Genomic DNA, 19,015 nt, shown 5'->3' on the forward strand with positions numbered 1-19,015 from the left:
GCAGAGGGAGTAAGAAGACACAGCACAGGTCTGTGAGAAGGGCTTACACCCCCCCCCCCCCCACCTCCCTAGCCCAGACTGGACCAGCTGAACTTTGAAAAACACAGCTGAGGGCGGTGATTTTTTTCAAAGATATTGATCCAGATGTGAATTACATCCGACAGCAGCTGTTCGACTGATTCTATTGCTCCATTACCGTAATCTCTGTAGTGTGCTTGCCTCACAGCGGCCTTGTGAGGGAGGAAGGGGCTCTCAGCCCCACTTCACACCAGGTTCCCCACGGGACAGATTTACACAGGTGCCTCAGTACACAGAGCGGTACCTAACTGGCTGTGCCAAAGAGCCTGAGCTATGGAGGCCGCTAACTCCCACTGCCAGACAATGGAAATGAAGCATCTGCTCCTTCCATGTGCGAAATCCGCCAGGGCCAGGCTGTCAGCGGTTTGCAGGCCCCTGGAGACACAGACAGATGCCGAGGGAGGGTCACCAAAGGGACGTGTAGCTCCCAGGTTAGTCACTGGGCGTTAGACGCCTGGACGCTTCTGGAAATCCCGCAGGCCCCTCTCTGCGTCGGCGAACACCCCTAAAGATCTGGCTCTGCGGGACTCGTCAGCCGTTACAGGGGGAGGCCGCGACGGATCAGGGAAGCGAATCCAAGTGTGTGAGCCCCAGGCTGGAGCCCTTAGCTCCGGTCCCCCAAATACGCACTGGCCGGAGGCAAAGGTGGGCGGAGGGAGAGGGGAGGGATTCCTCATTGGCACCGAGACCCGGAACAGGAGTGAATAGCTCAGCGCCTACTGGGTCTGTTCGCTGGGTCCCCGCGAGCTGCTACTTAAACAGGGCGGCCGAGTGACACATGGCACCGCCCAGTCTGTCTGTCTCCAGCCCAGTGTGTCCGAAACCTGCCCATCCCCCTCCGTCCCCAGACACATCCAACATCTCCGCCACCTCCTCTGTGTCTTCTCTCGTCTCCTTTCCTGCTCGGTGGTGTCCGCTCCACCGGCTCAGAGGGATTTGGCTGCAAGCAGGGGACGTGGCTGGGCAGTGAAAGGGTTAAAACCCCGCGGCAGGTCTGTGTTTTATTGGTCTGGAGGCGCCTTCTCCGTTCTGTGCCCAGCGCCTTGTTGTTTGTGTCTCGGCTGCCCCCGCGTGGCGGCCGCGGGTTCTGCAGTCTGGGTTTTTGAATGAGCTTCAGCAGGTTTTATGTCGCTGTGTCTCTCGCACAGTAATAGCGGGCGGTGTCCTCGGGCTTCAGGCCGGTCATTTGCAGGTGCAGCAGGTTGTTGGGATTGTCCCTGGAGATAGTGAATCGGCCTTTCACGGAGTCTGAGTAAAATGTTTGGCTCCCATCAGTGTAAATGAGCGAGACCCACTCCAGCCCCTTCCCGGGAGCCTGCCGGACCCAGCTCATCCAGTAGCTGCTGAAGGTGAAGCCGGAGGCTTTGCAGGAGAGGCGCAGAGAGTCTCCGGGCTTCTTCACATCCCCTCCGGACTCCACCAAGTTGATCTGGGACCGGCCACCTGGGAACAAAGACGCGACACAAAAGTTAATATCAAAACGTCAAATAAGAAATCTCCGTCCGTTTCTACAGTGTTTTTAGCTAGAAACTACCTGGCAAAGCTGCCCCCACGAAAACTAAATAGACCCAAAATTTCATTTCCCCTGTCGCTGGGTGGGAGAGCTGGCTGGTAACTGAACAGACACCGGGGCTGCGGGGTGTCTCTCTGGGTGCAGCCTAGGGGGAGAGAGACACCGATTTAAGCAGGCAGCGGTCACCTCCATTTGCATATTCCCCTCCTTATCAGAGACACAACCGCCTTCCCTTAACGAGCCATGGAGTCTCTGGCAGAAGTCTACGTCCCCCTCCCTAGGTTGTTTGTGCAGCGCCTGGCACAGCGCCTGGAGCGGATGCCGATGGGCTCTCACAGCGCTGGGAGTTAAGGAGAAATGACGCTCGGAGTTTCAGGGCCTCCTCCTAGTTTGTGCCCCCAGAGGCTTCTTGGCAGCTTCTTGCGCAAGAACATCTTGAGCACGTACACTTCCACACTGCCATGTGGGAGATGTGTGGCAGTGTGGACGCTTTCTTGCAAGAAAGATCCCATAGTCATTTTAGACATAGGGCTTTCTTGCTCAAGAAACCCCTGCCACGACCACACTGCCCTCTTGCTCAAGAGCTCTTGCGCAAGAGATCTTACACCTGTTCTGGAGTGTGACCCATTAGCCACTGTTCCCGGGGCTGCGATTGCAGGGGCAGAGCCACTAGGGGGAAATGGACCCGGTTCCTCTCTCTATGCCGCGCTCTCTCTCTCTCTGGAAGTCAGAGCTGTATCATTTGCAGCAGGGGGCCGGGGTGCATATAGGGGATTTCTTGGCGAAATAACCTCACATTGGCCCCGCAATTTCTGCTCCCTCCTTTGCACTGAGGCGTCCGTTTGGAATCTCCTCTGAGCGGGAGGGTCACATCCGGGAGCAGCTCAAACATGCAAAGGGTCTGGCCAGTGGTAGGACATGTGCCCTGCAAGGCAAAGGTGGAGCGACAGTGACATCACAACGGCCTTTTACAGCTCTTCAGCTGATTGGCTAAAGCCATTTCACAGGGAGACCATGACAAAGCCAGGTGGGACAGGAGCGATCTCAGAGACCTTTGTGGCTTTGCCACAGAAAAGAGAATTGATGGTCCCAGATGTGGGCTCAAACGAGGAGGTGCTTCTATGGAGATTTCTCCCCCTCCCCCCAGGCCGCCGCCGCCTCAGCCGCAAATAGCACCTGGGACCGGACACTGAGAATAAGGACACCTTACGAACCAGGAGATTCTGCCCCAGGAGAATCCTGGGGGTCCTCGCTGCAGAAGGGCAAATCAGCTCTCAACGCTGCGCGAGCGGTGCCTGCTCCACCGGCTCAGAGGGACTTTGGCTGCAAAGAGGGGACGTGGCTGGGCAGTGAAAGGGTTAAAGCCCCGCGGCAGGTTTTATGGTTTATTCGCCTGGAGGCGCCTTCTCAGTTCTGTGCCCCGCGCCGGGTTGTTCGTGTCTCTGCTGCCCCCGCGGGGCGGCCGCGGGTTCTGCAGCCTGGGTTTTTTCAAGCGCATCAATAGTTTCGCTTCGCTGTGTCTGTCTGATACAGTAATAGCGGGCGGTGTCCTCGGGCTTCAGGCCGGTGATTTGCAGGGACAGCAGGTTGTTGGGGTTGACCCTAGAGATTTTGAATCGGCCTTTTACTGAGTTTGCGTAAAATTGTTGACTCCCATCAGTGTAAATTTGTGCGATCCACTCCAGCCCCTTCCCGGGAGCCTGCTGGATCCAGCTCATATGTAGCTGCTGAACTTGAAGGCGGAGGTTTTGCAGGAGAGGCTCAGAGAGGCTCCGGGCTTCTTCTTATCCCCTCCGGACTCTACCAAACTGATCTGGGACCGGGCACCTGGGAACAAAGACGGGATACGAGCATTAGTATCGAACTGCCAAACACAAGCTATTTCTCCGCCTCTGCAGCGTGTTTGGCTAGAAAATACCTGGCAAAGCTGCCACCACGAGAACTAAATAGACCCAAAATTTCATTTTCCCAGTTGCAAGGGGCAGAGCTGGCTGGTAACTGCACAGACACCGGGGGCTGCGGGGTGTCTCTCCGGGTACAGCATAGGGAGGGAGAGAGACCGATTTAAGCAGGCAGCGGTCACCGCCATTTGCATATTCCCCTCCTTATCAGAGACATAACCGCCTTCCCTTAACGAGCCTAGTCACTGCCATGGAGTCTCCGGCAGAAGGAGTCTCCTTCCTCCTCCCGGTGTGTTTGTGCAGCGCCTGGCACAGCGCGGGGGGCGGGTCCCAACGGGGCTCACATAGAGCTGGGGAGATAAGAAGAAATGACGTCACTTAGCTCATCATTCATTTCTAGGGGTTGTCTGGGAATCGGCTGTGGGGAAGGGAAATAGTTTAACTGGCGTTAGTGGCTTTGGCTCACTTGGTGCGAGGGGGAATCGGTGTTTGTTGTAAGCCCGGAGGTGCGCACATTTCTCTTCGCTGCTCAGATTCGGTGGGAATTGTCACTCTGGGGGTTTAACGCAATTAGGTGTCTGGATCCCACAGACGCTCAATGCGATTTTTGCTCTTTTACACCCCTTGGGACTGGCGAGCCCCAGTTCGCACTGTGTCTGTAACTTCCCCCCTAGCTCTTTCATGCTGCGCTCAGTGCCCCTCAATTCCGACATCCAGCCCTCTGTTCCCTCAACCCCGATACTGCCCCACACTCCTGAGCCTCAGGAGGCAAGGCCATTTCAGGGAGAATTTCTAATGTAAAACTGGGAGCCCACTTTTGATCTCTTTTGACTGGATGCGGACACACTGGAGCGGGGCTCTTGGCTCTAGCGGCCTCCCAGCCTGGCTGCTCTATTGTTAATTCCCTGCCCTAAGGAAGCGACCAAGACACCCACCTGAGCTCAATCTTAGAACCATAGAACTAGAAGAAACCTCAGAAGGTCATCAGGTCCAGCCCCCTGCTCTAGGCAGGACCAATTCCAACTAAATCAACCGGGCTTTGTCAAGCCGAGACTTAAACATCTCTAGGGATGGAGACTCCACTATTTCCCTAGGTAACGCATTCCCATACTACTTCCCTAGGTAACTAAGAGCCTCACACCCTGAATGATCCGTGTTTGCTGTGCTTCTCCCTCCCCTGAACCTGTCAAACCCCAGACAAGGCCAAATATCTCCTGGAAAACGAGCCAGAACGTACCTGTCCAGATGCCCTGAAGGGGTAGATTCCTAAGCTTGTGTTCTTGCAGTGACAGGGAGACATGGAAATGAGGATACTTCTCCACACAGGAATCAAAGGTGGTTCCCAGAGTGGGCTTTGAACCGACGGCTTGGTTCGGAGCCCAGAACACCCAATGAGGGAACAGACAGGCACTGACGTGGGCCGCTTTGTTAGACCACTCAGCCACCCTGACATGGCTAAGGGGCAATTTCTTTCGACCATCGTTTTCTTAAATGTTTGCGTTCCTTGGGAGAGTCCAACATGCAAGCTGAGCCCAGACGTGAATGGGGGTGGAGAGATTGCAGGTTGGATCAGAACTTCCCAGAGAACAGAAGAGACACATAGTTTTGGTCAGACCATTCTCCTGCCGGACAAGGGAGAAGCAAAGAGACAGAAATGAGAAAAGATCCCAACCCAGCTGGGAAATAAACTGATGGGTGATTGACAGAACCTCAAGCATAACTCTGGAAGCAAAGCGGACACAAGCCCAAGCAGCAAACTGTGACCGACTGGGCCGGTCTGGGCACAGCTGAGGGCATCTGCTCAGGGCAAATTGCTCAACTTCGGGGCTCCTTACAGCCCCCAGACTGGTGACCTTTCCACAGGCCACAAACCAGTCCCACAGGGCGCTTCAGCAGCCTGCCTGAAGCCTCACAGCAAAACCCCTTGACACCCCAGCAATATCCGTGCCCCAAAGGGCCCCGGGCCTCATACACAGATTGGGGGGTCTTAGAACCCAATCCCACCTACCCTGAACAAGTTCTGTCTGGTTCCAAGAAACCAGCCACAGATCTCTGGTCAATTTACCCCCTGGATCTTACCCACAAATCACGCTGAGCCACTCCTTTAGCATCTAACATCTAAAGGTTTATTACTACTGTGACGTAGTGGGGGTACTTGCTGGGCTGTGATGACCTCTGCTGTCTGGAGGAAGACCCAGCAGGGAAAACCTCACTATGCAAAGGTAATGCCAAACTTGTTGAACCAGACACCCCCCATGGAGAGGAACAAAGGAAGGTGGAATGCTGCCCTGGCTGGGGGGCAGGGCTGGAAGAGGGTTAGTGTGTTGCTGTCTGTGAGCATGGAGGAGACAGCCTAGGGAGAGGAGCTGGAGTTTAGGGGCCCAGTCTCCCCCCATCTCAAGGGGGCCTGAGGCATCCTAGCCCAGCTCTGTGACCAGATTACATCTGTGCTGTGCTGTATCCTGGAGAGGCAATAAACTTCCTCTACTCCACCGGCTGGTGCAGTCTGTTTGTGCCATTTCGGGGTGCAGGAGACGGGGGACCCCCAACGCGCCGTCACACCCTGGGGACTGGGCTAATGGTCACACTGGGGGGCGGGGTTCTGGCTGTGACTCTCCGGTGCCTGTGGGAGTTTCTGTATAAACAAGACCCCAGGTGGCTGATTTGCATGAAGTATCCGCTCTTCAGGGGCAGGAACGAAAACAGCCCGGTCGCTATTGTGTCGCTACATCCCCGCCCTTCTGCGCTTTTGGACAAAGGCTTTCAAAGCGCTGGGTTGTGCAATGCCAGGCCTTGCGTAGCGCTGCTGCAGGGTGACAAGGAGACTAAGGGGGTTGCTTCCTGTCTGTCCTGGCACCACGGTCCGCACCGCAGCCCAGAAGTGGCCAGCAGCAGGGACACTTGTGCTGCGCAATGATCACTGGGGAAAACGACCGCGTTACACTGCAGAGTGACCACAGGCGGTTGGCTGCAACAGGAAGAGAGTGTCCATCTGGTGCCAGCACCCTCCACACGGCTGGCCACCCGCCATGGGTAATGAGTGGGCCCTCTGCTCAAAACTCTCCCTACTGGTCTCTGGCTGTAACATTAGAAGGGCCAGGCTGGGTCAGACCAAGGGTCCATCTTGCCCAGTGTCCTGTCTGATGACAGTGGCCAATGCCAGGTGCCCCAGAGGGAGTGAAGGCAACAAGTAACCACCACGTGATCCCTCTCCTGTCATCCATTTCCAGACAAACAGAGGCTAGGGACACCAGTCCTACTCATCCTGGCAAACAGCCGTTGATGGACCTAACCTGCATGAATTTATCTAGGTCTTTTTGAAACCTTTTAAAGTCCTGGACTGTGTGTCTTGGGCAGTGATACAGGCCCATGTCTTCCGCCTTCAGGCCGGTCATTTGCAGGCTCAGCAGGCTGTTGGGATTGTCTCTGGAGATGGTGTGAATCGCCCTTAGGCTGCTTGGGAATAACGTATAGTTGATGCACTGGGCCAGTAATGTAAGCGACCCACTCCAGCCCCTTCCCGGGAGCGTGTCAGACCCAGTGTAAGCCGTAGTCTGGGAAGGTGAAGCCGGAGGCTTTGAAGGAGAGGTGCAGAGAGTCTCCGGGCTTCCTCACATCCCCTCTGGACTCCACCAGCTGCGCCTGGGACCCGGCACTTGGGAACACAGACCTGTTATACATATTGGTGTCAGCACAAGGAGAATTGAATATGCTTCCACATCTGTCGTTATTCAGAGGACGAAAATACCTTGCAAAGTCGCAACAGACAAAATTTCTGGGAGCAAAAACGTCATTGTCACTGGTGCTGGAAGGGAAAGTTCTCAGGGGACTGGCTGATCGCTGCCCAGACCCAGGGGGCTGCAAATTGTCCTTGCGGGTGCTGCCTGGGCAGAGACAGGGACAGATTTAAAGAGGACACTGACTCCCACATTTGCATACCCTGGCTTATAAGAGACACGCGCTGCTCCTGTCAATGATCTGACTGATTCGCCCTAGAGCTCCCGGTGCAGGGGTCAGAGTGCCCCAGCCTGGGTGTCTGTGCAGCACCAGGTACGGGGTCCTGGGATCCTCCTGACAGTGTGACGATGCGTTGGGGTCCCCCGTCTCCTGCACCCCGAAATGGCACAAACATACTGCACCAGCCAGTAGAATGGAGGTGGTTTATTGCTTCTCCACGATACAGCACAGCACAGATGTAATCTAGTTACAGGAACTGGGGGCTAAGAGGCCTCAGTGCCCCCCTTGAGATAGGGGAGTCCCAGCCCCCTCCCCAGTTCCTTCTCCCCTGCTTTCCAGCCAGGAACTAACTAACTCTCCTCCAGCCCTGCCCCCCAGCCAGGGCAGCATTCCACCTTCCTTTGTTCCTCTCCATGGGGGTCAGCTGGCCAAACAAGTTGGGATACCCTCTTTGCATAGTGACTCATCGCTTGTCTGCTCCGTGGAACTACAGACAGCAGCCAGAGAGTTAGCAGGTTACCCCCCACTACGTCACACTCCCACATTTGCATACCCTGGCTTATAAGAGACACGCGCTACTCCTGTCAATGATCGGACTGATTCGCCCTAGAGCTCCTGGTGCAGGGGTCAGAGTGCCCCGGCCTGGGTGTCTGTGCAGCGCCGGTACGGGGTCCTGGGATCCTCCTGACACTTTTGGACCTCTAGAGGGAATGAAGCCGGCAGTGACTGTGTTTCCTCACACAGGGATTAAGAGACTGGCTGTTGTCAGGTGTTACGGGAGCCAACGGCCTGGCTCCCAAAGCCCTTTTGGAAGAGCATCAATCTATGTACCAGCAGGGGGCTCTTCTCTGCGTTACAGCGCCACCTGCTGATAAACAAACACGCGGCACTTTCCCTGCAAGAGATCTTGCTAGATTCGATTAAGTCATTTTTCTTTCTTTCTTTTTATCTTTCCACCAGTGCGATCCCATATGAACTGAGTGAGGAGTCCGGGAATTTTCCCTCCTCCCCTGTCTTCCTCCTTTTGGCCAGAGTCTAACCCCGCTTTGACGAGAGGTGTGAAAGGCTCGAGTGAAAACAGAGGTGCCCCTTTACCGCCATCTAGCGGAAAAGGTTAGGGGTGATCTGCTGCTTATCCAGACAGATACTTGATAGCGTTAGAGGCTTGAAAGTCTGTGCTGCCTTCGCTTCCCCTTTTTGTACGGTCCCCGCGTTGCTCTGTGTCACTGTGTCTGGCGCAGTAATAGGTGACGGTGTCTGCAGCTGTCAGCGAGCGGAGCTGCAGCGAGAACTGGTTCTTGGAAGAGTCAAGGGAGATGGTGACCCGGCTCTGGAAGGATGGGCTGTAGTCTGTGTTCCACTTGGAACTGCTGTAATATCCCCGCCCCAACCATTCCAGCCCTTTCCCTGGGGGCTGCCGGATCCAGTCCCAGCTGCCACCGCTGGTGATGGTGTAACCCGAGACAGCGCAGGTCAGGGTGAGGGTCTCTCCGGGCTTCACCGCGCCCGGCCCGGACTGGACCAGCTGGATTTGGGACCGGACACCTGCAAACACACGAACCGTTACAGTTAAATCCTCAGCTCGCTCCCTGGGGCTTTGATCATTCCCGGGATTTCCCCTTCTGACTCACAGGGCGAGAGGGCGAGTAACAGCAGCAGCGACACCGCGGGGTCCATCCTGGGAAACGGTGCGACGAGAAGGACGAAAAACTGAAACTCGCTGTAGCCCCTGGGCAGGCGGGTCCCGGGGAACCCAGGGGCTGCGATTTAACCCGGGCCCAGGCGGGGAGATTTGCATAAAGTCCGACACCCCGTTACCGCCCTAGAAAAGGGGCGGGGAGCGCAGGAGTCTTAGCGCTTCTGCTCCGCTGCGGTCTCGTGGCTGGGTCACAGAGCAGGGAGCTGGACAAGAGACCAGCCACGGCTGCGTGCTCAGGTCCTTTTCTTTTTCTTTCTTTCTTACTTTCAAGTTTGGGTTCCTCCCTTTTTCTTCTGGCAAGAACCCACAAGTCAGCAAAGACAGACGTGAAATCCTCATTTCTTTAATTTTTTTATAACCTGCCCATCTTCTCTATTATTTATCTGTATGGCCTCTGGCTGGCTCTTTCATTGTTTCTGCCTCCTGCATAACGGATTTGCTGGCTGTAGGACAATTAAGGCGGTGGGATATTATTGGTTAGATAACTATATTATAATATGTGAGGACTGGTCAGTTCATTTCAGGACCATGATTGGTTAAGTTATAGCTGAGGATATTACAGTTTGCATTGGGGGTAAGCAGGAAGTAATTTGGGAAAACAGGAAACAGGAACATGGAGTCATGGTTGCTGGAAGCCAACCCGGTGAACATCGAATTCTCTGCACCTTATGGCTTCTGCTGTGGCGGGTCTCTGTTTGCATGAGAAGAACCAGAGTGTGGGAGGCACCAGCCCTCTAACCACACACTTGCAATTGTAGTGTAGACATAGCGAGTGAGTGCGAAGTAACCCCCGGCTGAGTAGAATTAGAGTGAGCCAGCCCTGGTGATTAACTGAAGGGCTGAGCCTCTTCAGAACCCAAGTTCAGAACTGTCCCACCTGGCTCCCAATCTGCCCGCGGCTCTAGGGGCCAGTATCTAGTAAGGTGCAATCAGAACCGAGACAGTGTCAGTAAAGGCCAATCTCTAAAACGCTCCTCCCGATGTTCCGCCCTCCCATCCTGCCCACCGAGCACTAAGGACTCGCACAAACACACTGAACAGGGACAGTCCCCAGGGCCCCCAGGCTATTAAAATGGCCCCTGGGCCCGGCAACTGCGGAGTAACTGCAGTCGGAAGCCATTGGACGCCTTGAAATTGCCCAGGCGAGCCGCAGGCATGAGCGTGTGGGCGGTGGGTGGAGCCCCCTTGGAAGAGACCAGCCCTCTCATCGCACCCTCTTCCCGTGGCCAGCACTGCCCCCTTCAATCAAAGCTACAAGCATCCCCCCTCCCGAGCAGAGGCCCCCAGCATACCCCTCCACCACCAGAGGTGCCCCGGGCCAGCGGCACCTGCGCCTCCGCTCCCCTCCCCATACCCAGCCTGCTCTGGTGATAAGAGTCTTCACCTTCAGCAGCTATGACATGGGCTAGGTCCCACCGGCTCCAGTGACCCCCAATACTGAGCAGTGGTACCATGTGCTGCTCCGTACGTGTCACAGCGAGAATAGAACCAACGACTCCCCCCGCCCGGGTGAAACGGGCCCGATCGTTGTGGCTGCCAAACCCTCCGAGGGGCCCTGGGCGCTGCCCTTGTGCTGACGGGGAAGGCGGCGGAGCGGTCGGATCCTCCCTGGGACAATCCAGCCCTGGGCGCTGGGGCGGGAATTCCCGGAACCTGTGCCCAGGGTCAGTCTGCGGGAAGAAACGCTTCGTGCTCCCACGTGACACTTTGCTGCCCCCTTGTGGCTCTGCCCCTTTGGTGCGCGTGGGAACCATTTCACTCCCTTTCCCTTTAAGGTTCATGTGACTATTTATTTCCCCCCAGACCCTACATCTGAGCCTGTCATACACTGGAACCCCCTGCCCTGAGCCCCTCACATACCACAAACCAAATTTCTGAACCCTCACATCCTAAAGCCCAGTGTGTGTAGCTTTGTATAGCGTGTGACACAGTCGTTTATTAGCTCAGACATTTAGTCTCATTGGCCCTTATGGGGGAGGGGTTCTGCCCCTCTCTTACATGACCTGTGCAAAGCTCAGAGAAAACAGCAGCACTTGGGTGCCTGGTGAAGCTGGGTGGGGGGCGGGAAGGCAGGACATGACTCTGCTCTGTAGCTGGGGATTCAAAGGGGCTGAGACTTTTTGGCTTTGTCTAGACTGGCAAGCTTTTCTGCAAAATCATCTGATTTTGCAGAAAACTTGCCAGCTGTCTACACTGGCTGCTTGAATTTCCGGAAAAGCACTGACGATCTCCTGTAAAATCATCAGTGCTTTTCCAGAAATACTATGCTGCTCCCGTTTGGGCAAAAGTCTGTTTCCGAAATACTTTTGCACAAAAGGGCCAGTGTAGACAGCATAGTACTGTTTTCTGCAAAAAATCCCCCATTGTGAAAATGGCGATTGGAGCTTTTTTGCAGAAAAGCACGTCTAGATTGGCCACAGACGCTTTTCCACAAAAAGTGCTTTTGCGGAAAAGTATCCTGCCAATCTAGACACGATTTTTCCAAAAATGCTTTTAACAGAAATTTTTTTGGTTAAAAGCATTTTTGGAAAATCATGCCAGTGTAGACGTAGCCTTTGTGTGCGCAGTGTTTTGGGGCTTTTTCCCCTCAACAAAAAATCCTGGCTGCCAGGGCCCCATCAAAACTGTTCAAATTGGGCCCCTGCACTTCCTAAAGCTGATTCTGTCCCAGGTTTCCCCCTCCCCCTCCCACCCTCTCTGCTTTCCTGCCCCCTTCCCCCAGTCTCACCAGAGTTCACCTCCCCCCCAGTTTTGTTAAATAAAGAGAGTTTGTGTTCATGAAAAGATGTGTACTTTATTTGACATCAGGAAGGGGGACGTGAGGGAGGAATGAGGCACAAGCACTCAGTGGAGGAGACCGGGGGCTCTCAGTGCTCCTCAGGGTGGAAGCTCTCCTGCAGGGCTTTCTGGATACTGACAGACTCCCAATGGACCTCCCAAATGGCAGCCTGCAGAAAGTGCAGCCAGGCTCACAGCAGCAAGTCCATGAGTGGCATCAGAGTGCCCAGGGGCAGTTCTGGCTCCATGTTGCAGACTGTGGTGTCCTGAGTGAGGGCAATCAGAGCACGCAGGGACAAAATGCTTTGCTGTCCCTCATTGAGGTAGGGAAGCAAGCAGGGAAGCCTGAGAATCGCCTGTCCATGGGGGGTCCCTTTAAGCACAGGCCTCAGATAGCCTCAGGCAGCAGCCACACAAAGTAAGTCCTGACCTGATGCCCTGCTGGACCTGGCTCTGGCTGGCCTTAAATGCAATTCAGTGTCCACTCAGTGTGGACGTGCTATTTCGAAATGCATTTTGTGTGTAGACGTGTTAATTTGAAATAACTTATTTCAAATTAACTATTTTGAAATAAGATATTTCGAAATAACACTGTAGTGTCGACATACCCTGAGACAGTGTTTCTCAAACTGTGAGTCACGTCCCGAGCAACTTACAGGGGGGGTCACAGCTGGATCCATTTTTTTCTTGCATTTGTGTCTCCCTGGCATCTCCAGACAGTTCGGTGTTTGCAGGCTCCGTCGGGTCAATTTTTCCCTGCCATGTCTGGCGGGGGCAGGGGATTGAGGAGCGCCGCAGAGTCTAGTGAAGGGGGGGCAGGAGGGGGCCGTTGCCGGGCTCCATGCTCGGGGGGGGGGGGGGTGCTGGGCTGGGTGGGAGCGGAGCACGTGCTGCTCTGGCCCACCTGACCAGCAGAGACTGACAGCTGGCCACCTGATGCCTCCCCTACAAGCTGCGAGATGAGGCAGTTGGGCTGGGCGGTAGGAGCAGCCTCTTTTAAAAGTAAGATTCTTCCTCCCTGCCTGGCGCAGCCAATGGACACACAGTCACCTGCCGTACAGCAGTGAGGTGGTCTGTGATGAGCTGCAAGGCAATGGGCGGGGGGCGGGGCCAACAGAACGGGGATATCCAGGCCGGGTGTGACGCAGCATCGCGCTGTTCTGTCTCCTGGCGGGGGAGTTCGAGGCCGGCTGGACACGGAATGTCCCGCTGCTGTTTGCTCCGCCCGCCGGCCAATGGGCAGCTGGGAAATCGCTGAAGGGCGGGGTCTGTCTGTGTCTGTCACACACCGTATGACATAAGGACACGAGAACAGGCACGCAGCGTGGAACTTTCCCTACCGGGTCCGACCGCCAGGGCCGGATTAAGAAGGGTCAAAAGACCCGGAGCGACCGATCCCCCTTTAGAACCGCGTACCCCGAACGGCTCGGAGTCAGGTCCCGCAGGCTGCACTCCCCACCGTGGGGCCAGACCTACACAAGCTCAGCCATGTCCCAGCGCACAGCAGCTCCCCTTGTCACGCCCACTGCCTGCTTCACCCAGCAGCCGAGCCCCGACAGGCTACAGTCAATTCCCTGCGAGGCGGCCGCGGGTTCTGCAGCCTGGGTTTTTGTAGGAGCGCCAATAGGTTTCGTGTCGCTGTGTATCTAGCACAGTAATAGCGGGCGGTGTCCTCGGGCTTCAGGCCGGTCATTTGCAGGTGCAGCAGGTTGTTGGGATTGTCCCTGGAGATGGTGAATCGGCCTTTCACGGCATCAAGGTAGTTTATAGTACCCCCGCTGCCACTGATATCAGCGAGCCACTCCGGCCCCTTCCCCGGAGCCTGCCGGATCCAGCTCATCCAGGTGCTGCTGAAGGTGAAGCCGGAGGCTTTGCAGGAGAGGCGCAGAGAGTCTCCGGGCTTCTTCACATCCCCTCCGGACTCCACCAGTTCCTGAGACAGGACACCTGGGAACAAAGGCGCGGCAGAAGCATTAATATCAAACATGCAAAAAAAAATCTCCGTCCCTCTCTCCAGTGTATTTAGCTAGAAAATACCTGGCAAAGCTGCCACCACGAACACTAAATAAACCCAAAATTTCATGTTCCCAGTTGCTGGGGGGCAGAGCTGGCAGGTAACTGCACAGACACCGGGGGCTGCGGGGTGTCTCTCCGGGTGCAGCCTAGGCAGAGAGAGACCATTTTAAGCAGGCGTCTGTCACCGCTATTTGCATATTCCCCGCCTTATCAGAGACACAAATGCCTTCCCTGAACTAGCCGAGTCACTGCCATGGAGTCTCCGGCAGGAGTCTCCGTCCCTCTCCCGGTGTGTTTGTGCAGCGCCTGGCACAGCGCGGGGGTCCCGATGGGCTCTTACAGCTCTGGGGAGACACCGAGAAATGACGTCACTTAGCTCGTCATGAATGTCTAGGGGTTCCTGGGGATCGGCTGTGGTGAAGGGAAATATTTTCCCAGGCGTTAGTGGGTTTCGGCTCACTGGGGGGGGGGGGGGGGGGATCCGTGTTTGTTGGGAGCCCGGAGGCGCGAACATTTCCCCTCTCGGGTCAGGTTCGGCGGGATTTGCAGCTCCAGGCCAGGGGGCTCAGGGCGGTTTAGTGCGATTCTTCCTCCTTTACGCCGCTTGGGACACGCGAGCCCCAGTTCGCACCGTGTCTGTAACTCCCCCCCCCCCCCGATCGCTTCCCGCTGCGCTCGGTGAGTTCGATGCGGTGAGTGGCCCAAGCCGCTGGCCCATTTCTGGCCGCTCACCGGGATTGGGATGCGCAGCCGGAGCGAGGCACCTGCGTTGTCCCCGTCACACTCCCCCTCACTGGGGAACCCACATTTCTACCCCGGCCCCTTTCTCTGCGACGCTCCCAACGCCTGCCCCGTGCGGACCGCGACTCACCAGCGCCCCCTGCCAGAGAATTTCTCCCCCGCAGCCTCAGGCGGGTTTTGTCCGGGCGCAGGTAGGAATCAGCGATCAGTCTTCAGGAGTGAGGGGTCAGCGAGTCTGGGACTGTCCCTGCTCCCCCCCCCCCCTTCGACCCCCAGTCAGTGTCTGCTCAGCCAGGCCCTGGGAGCAATGGCCCCGGCTCACACGCCGGGCGGTATCAGCCCGGGGAAGGGCGGTGTCTGACGGCGCTTTGCTGCCAGAAGCGTTTTCCAACCCACGTGGCATTTCTGCTCCTCAGATCACTAGTTCCTCCTCCCTTGGGACGGAAATCTCCGCGGGGGACGTGGTGGGACGGGGCAGCGGGGCAGCGGGGCAGCGCCTGGCTCCCTCGGGCACCTTTGAGATTCCAGGCCTAATTCACTCGGGGAAATCCAACGTTCTCCACCTCCCTGAGCCCCCTAGATACCAAGGGGCGGAATCAATTCCGGAGCCAGGCCCGATATGGGACGGAGCCTCCCCCGTTCCCTGCCCGGCTCGGCTCCCCCGGAATTCTGCAGGCGCCCGAGCGCACCTGGAACCGACATTTGGCAGGAAACGTTCCCCGGGCACCGACCCGGACACAGAGACGTGCCCCTGCCCGTCGATTGCAAAGTATCTGGCAAGCGGGGCGGGCCACTTGCTAATTCCCTGTTGGGTTCATTCCTCCTGACGCACCTGCCATTGGCCGCTGCCGGCAAACAGGACTGTGGGCTAGAAGGACCTCGGGTCTGACCCAACGTGGCCACTCCTATGGTTGCAGCTCTGGGCAAGGGATGGCGTTCCACTCACTTGTCGGAGAAATGATAAAGGAACTCTTAGATACATCAACAGCTCAGGGGCCAGTGTATCGGCCTTATAGGCCGAGAGTTGTGAGTTTAAAGCCTCGGGGACAGCGTCTACTTTTAAGTGCACCTAGATCCGTAGTGTGCAACACGCTCATCACTAATCTCTCTTTGGCTGCTTGAATGTGGCTAGGTCGCAAGACAGCCCAAAGCCTAACTTGCCAGCGCTGTGGGCAAAAAGGCCACAAGAGGGCTCAGTGCACCAGGTCCCAGGACCGGGGACTTTCCAGGGTTAACTGGCTGGGGCGGGAGGAAGGGCAGGCTGCCCCAGAGGCAGGGGCTGGCAGGCAAACCTCAGCTCAGAGAGAGGGGAAGGATGCTCAGTGCACCTCCCCTGGGAGGTCTCATTCTCAGGAGGCAGATTTCTCTGTGTACCGGGTAGGGGCAGGACGGCCCCTGCGGAGCGAGTGCCTCATACCCCTGGAGGTGGATGGTAGGAAGGTGACGGGCTTCTGGGACACGGGGGCGGAGGTGACTCTGGCCCGATCCGACATAGTGACCCCAGACCGGATACTACCCCACACCCAGCTGACCCTGAAGGGCATAGATGGGTCCCCGTTTAAGGTGCCTGTAGCCCGGGTGCATCTGAAATGGGGGGCGAAGGAAGGCCTCAAGGAAGTGGGGGTGCACCCGCACTTGCCCACCGAGGTGCTGATGGGGAATGAGCTAGAGGAGTGGCCCCATGAATCCCAGCGGGCTCTAGTCACTACCCGGAGCCAGAGCCAGCGGGGGGCTGACAACGTGGGTCCAGGGAAGGACTCCTGGCAGCATCCTAAGGGTCCCATCCCAGTGGACACGGGGTCCAGCCAGGCTGGGACTCCGGACCTAGGCAAAGGTGGGGAACAGGTCCCGATCCCTGCCTCAGCAGCTGAATTCCAGGCTGAGGTGCAGGCAGACCCCTCCTTGTAGAGGCTGAGGGACCAGGCTGGCCTCCGTGCAGCTCAGCCCCGGGGGAGAGGTGGCCAGGAGAGATTCCTGCGGGAACGTGGCCTCCTGTTCCGTGAATGGCTTCCCCCCAGGAAGGTGAGGGCATGGGGGGTCCAGCGGCAGCTGGTCATCCCCCAAAAGTATCGCCTCAAGCTGCTGTATTTGGCCCACGACGTCCCCGTTGGGGGCCACCGGGGGATCCGGAGCACCCGGCTGAGGCTGCTCCAGCACTTCTATTGGCCGGGAATCTTTACAGCCGTGCAGCGGTACTGCCGGTCCTGTGACTCCTGCCAGAGGGGCGGGAAGGCCCAAGACAGTAGGAAAGCGGCTTGGGGGTCTCTACCCCAGATAAAGGACCCTCTGGGCTTGCTGAGAGAGTTATGGGAGGGGAAGACCTCCCTGGATGGAGCATCGGGGGTGGAAGCTGCCCTGGCTGTCCAGAGAAGGCTCGCTGGGCTCATGGCTCCGGCCTGAGAGACCCTGGCCAGAGATCAAGGCCAGCGGAAGGGTGGGTGTGACCCCCGAGGACAGGCCTGTGCCAGTCGCCCTGGAGCGGGGCGGCGAGTGGACAGAGGGAAGCCAGCTCATGTGGGGCCTTGCCACGGCCGGCCTGAGTCAAGGGGAGCACCCATGTCCCCGGGGCGGGTTCCCACGCAGAGGACCCGAACTTCCCTAGGTCACGAGCGGAGTGACCCTGCTCAGTTCGCTCTCGGAGGGGGGAGAACTGTGACGTAGTGGGGGTACTTGCTGGGCTGTGGTGACCCCTGCTGTCTGGAGCAAGACCCAGCAGGGAAAACCTCACTATGCAAAGGTAATGCCAAACTTGTTGAACCAGTGGCCAGACACCCCCCATGGAGAGGAACAAAGGAAGGTGGAATGCTACCCTGACTGGGGGGCAGGGCTGGAAGGGAATTTAGTTAGTTACTGTCTGGGAGCATGGAGGAGAGCCTAGGGGAAGGGGCTGGAGTTTAGGGGCCCAGTCTCCCCCATCTCAAGGGGGGCTGAGGCATCCTAGCCCAGCTCTGTGACCAGATTCCATCTGTGCTGTGCTGTATCCTGGAGAGGCAATAAACTTCCTCTATTCCACCGGCTGGTGCAGTCTGTTTGTGCCATTTCGGGGTGCAGGAGACGGGGGACCCCCAACGCACCGTCACACCCAGTTGGGGGTCCCCCGTCTCCTGCACCCCGAAATGGCACAAACAGACTGCACCAGCCGGTGGAATAGAGGAAGTTTATTGCCTCTCCAGGATACAGCACAGCACAGATGTAAGCTGGTCACAGAGCTGGGCTAGGCTGCCTCAGGCCCCCTTGAGATGGGGGAGACTGGGCCCCTAAACTTCAGCCCCTTCCCCTAGGCTCTCCTCCATGCTCCCAGACAGTAACTAACTAAATTCCCTTCCAGCCCTGCCCCCCAGTCAGGGCAGCATTCCACCTTCCTTTGTTCCTCTCCATGGGGGGTGTCTGGCAACTGGTTCAACAAGTTTGGCATTACCTTTGCATAGTGAGGTTTTCCCTGCTGGGTCTTGCTCCAGACAGCAGGGGTCACCACAGCCCAGCAAGTACCCCCACTACGTCACAGCCTTATAGGCCGAGAGTTGTGAGTTTAAAGCCTCGGGGACAGCGTCTACTTTTAAGTGTACCTAGATCCGTAGTGTGCAACACGCTCATCACTAATCTCTCTTTGGCTGCTTGAGTGTGGCTAGGTCGCAAGTTCAGAATTCGCTGGACACCGCGGATCTAGACGGTGCTTGGTCCTGCCGTGAGGGCAGAGGACTGGGCTTGAGGATCTTTGCAGGGCCCTTCCAGTTCCAGTGTTCGAGTCTATGGGTCCCGCTCCAACCTGGCGAGGCGAACACCTCCTGCGGCAGAGGGACGCTGGACTGGCGGCTGCTCCTCCGTGGGGCTGGTAACGCCAGACCGGTTCTCCACGCGGTTAGTTTCAGTCCAGCCTTTCCTAGGCTCCCTCTCGCTGTGTGTATCCGGCGCAGCGATACAGGGCGGTGTCTGCGGGCTGCAAACCGCTCAGCTGCAAGGACACTGCCGCACGGTCACTGCTGCCCCCAGGCGGCGCAAGGCGGAGGTGCAGGCTGGGTTCTTGTAGAATCTCTACTAGGTTCTGTGTCGCTGTGTGTGCGGAACAGTAATAGCGGGCGGTGTCCTCGGGTTTCCCTAACCCAGCCCGTGCTGCAGCTATTCCATTTCACCTACGCAACCCGATGGGCCAGAATCTTAGAACCCTTAACTGAGTACTGGGCACAGATGTAGTTGCCTCATCTCAAAAATGATCTCTCGGCATTAGGAAAGGTAAAGAAAAGGGCAACACAACTGAGGAGGGGCTTGGAATGGGTCCCATATGAGGAGAGATTAAAAAGACTAGGACTTTTCATCTTAGAAAAGAGGAGACTA

General features: G+C 56.9%; 1 protein-coding gene and 1 gene segment (V, D, J or C); both read right to left on the reverse strand.

Moving 5' to 3' along the window:
* Positions 1 to 201: 201 nt before the first annotated feature.
* On the reverse strand, positions 202 to 9,126 carry LOC112544448 (uncharacterized). Its single transcript, XM_075912099.1, has 6 exons — positions 9,081 to 9,126; positions 8,841 to 8,994; positions 7,108 to 7,240; positions 2,388 to 2,516; positions 1,613 to 1,736; positions 202 to 1,521 (listed from the first exon to the last, which is right to left on the reverse strand). The coding sequence occupies exons 1-6, from the start codon at positions 9,124 to 9,126 to the stop codon at positions 1,202 to 1,204; spliced, it is 906 nt and encodes a 301-aa protein (XP_075768214.1). The 3' UTR covers positions 202 to 1,201.
* Positions 9,127 to 13,460: 4,334 nt separating this feature from the next.
* On the reverse strand, positions 13,461 to 14,070 carry LOC142821262 (Ig heavy chain V region 3-like). The segment is given in 2 exon segments: positions 13,461 to 13,873; positions 13,964 to 14,070. Coding segments are annotated over 2 exon segments (459 nt in total).
* Between the last annotated feature and the right edge of the window lie 4,945 nt (positions 14,071 to 19,015).

Source organism: Pelodiscus sinensis, chromosome 30 (assembly GCF_049634645.1).
Source record: "Pelodiscus sinensis isolate JC-2024 chromosome 30, ASM4963464v1, whole genome shotgun sequence".
Lineage (NCBI taxonomy): Eukaryota > Metazoa > Chordata > Testudines > Trionychidae > Pelodiscus > Pelodiscus sinensis.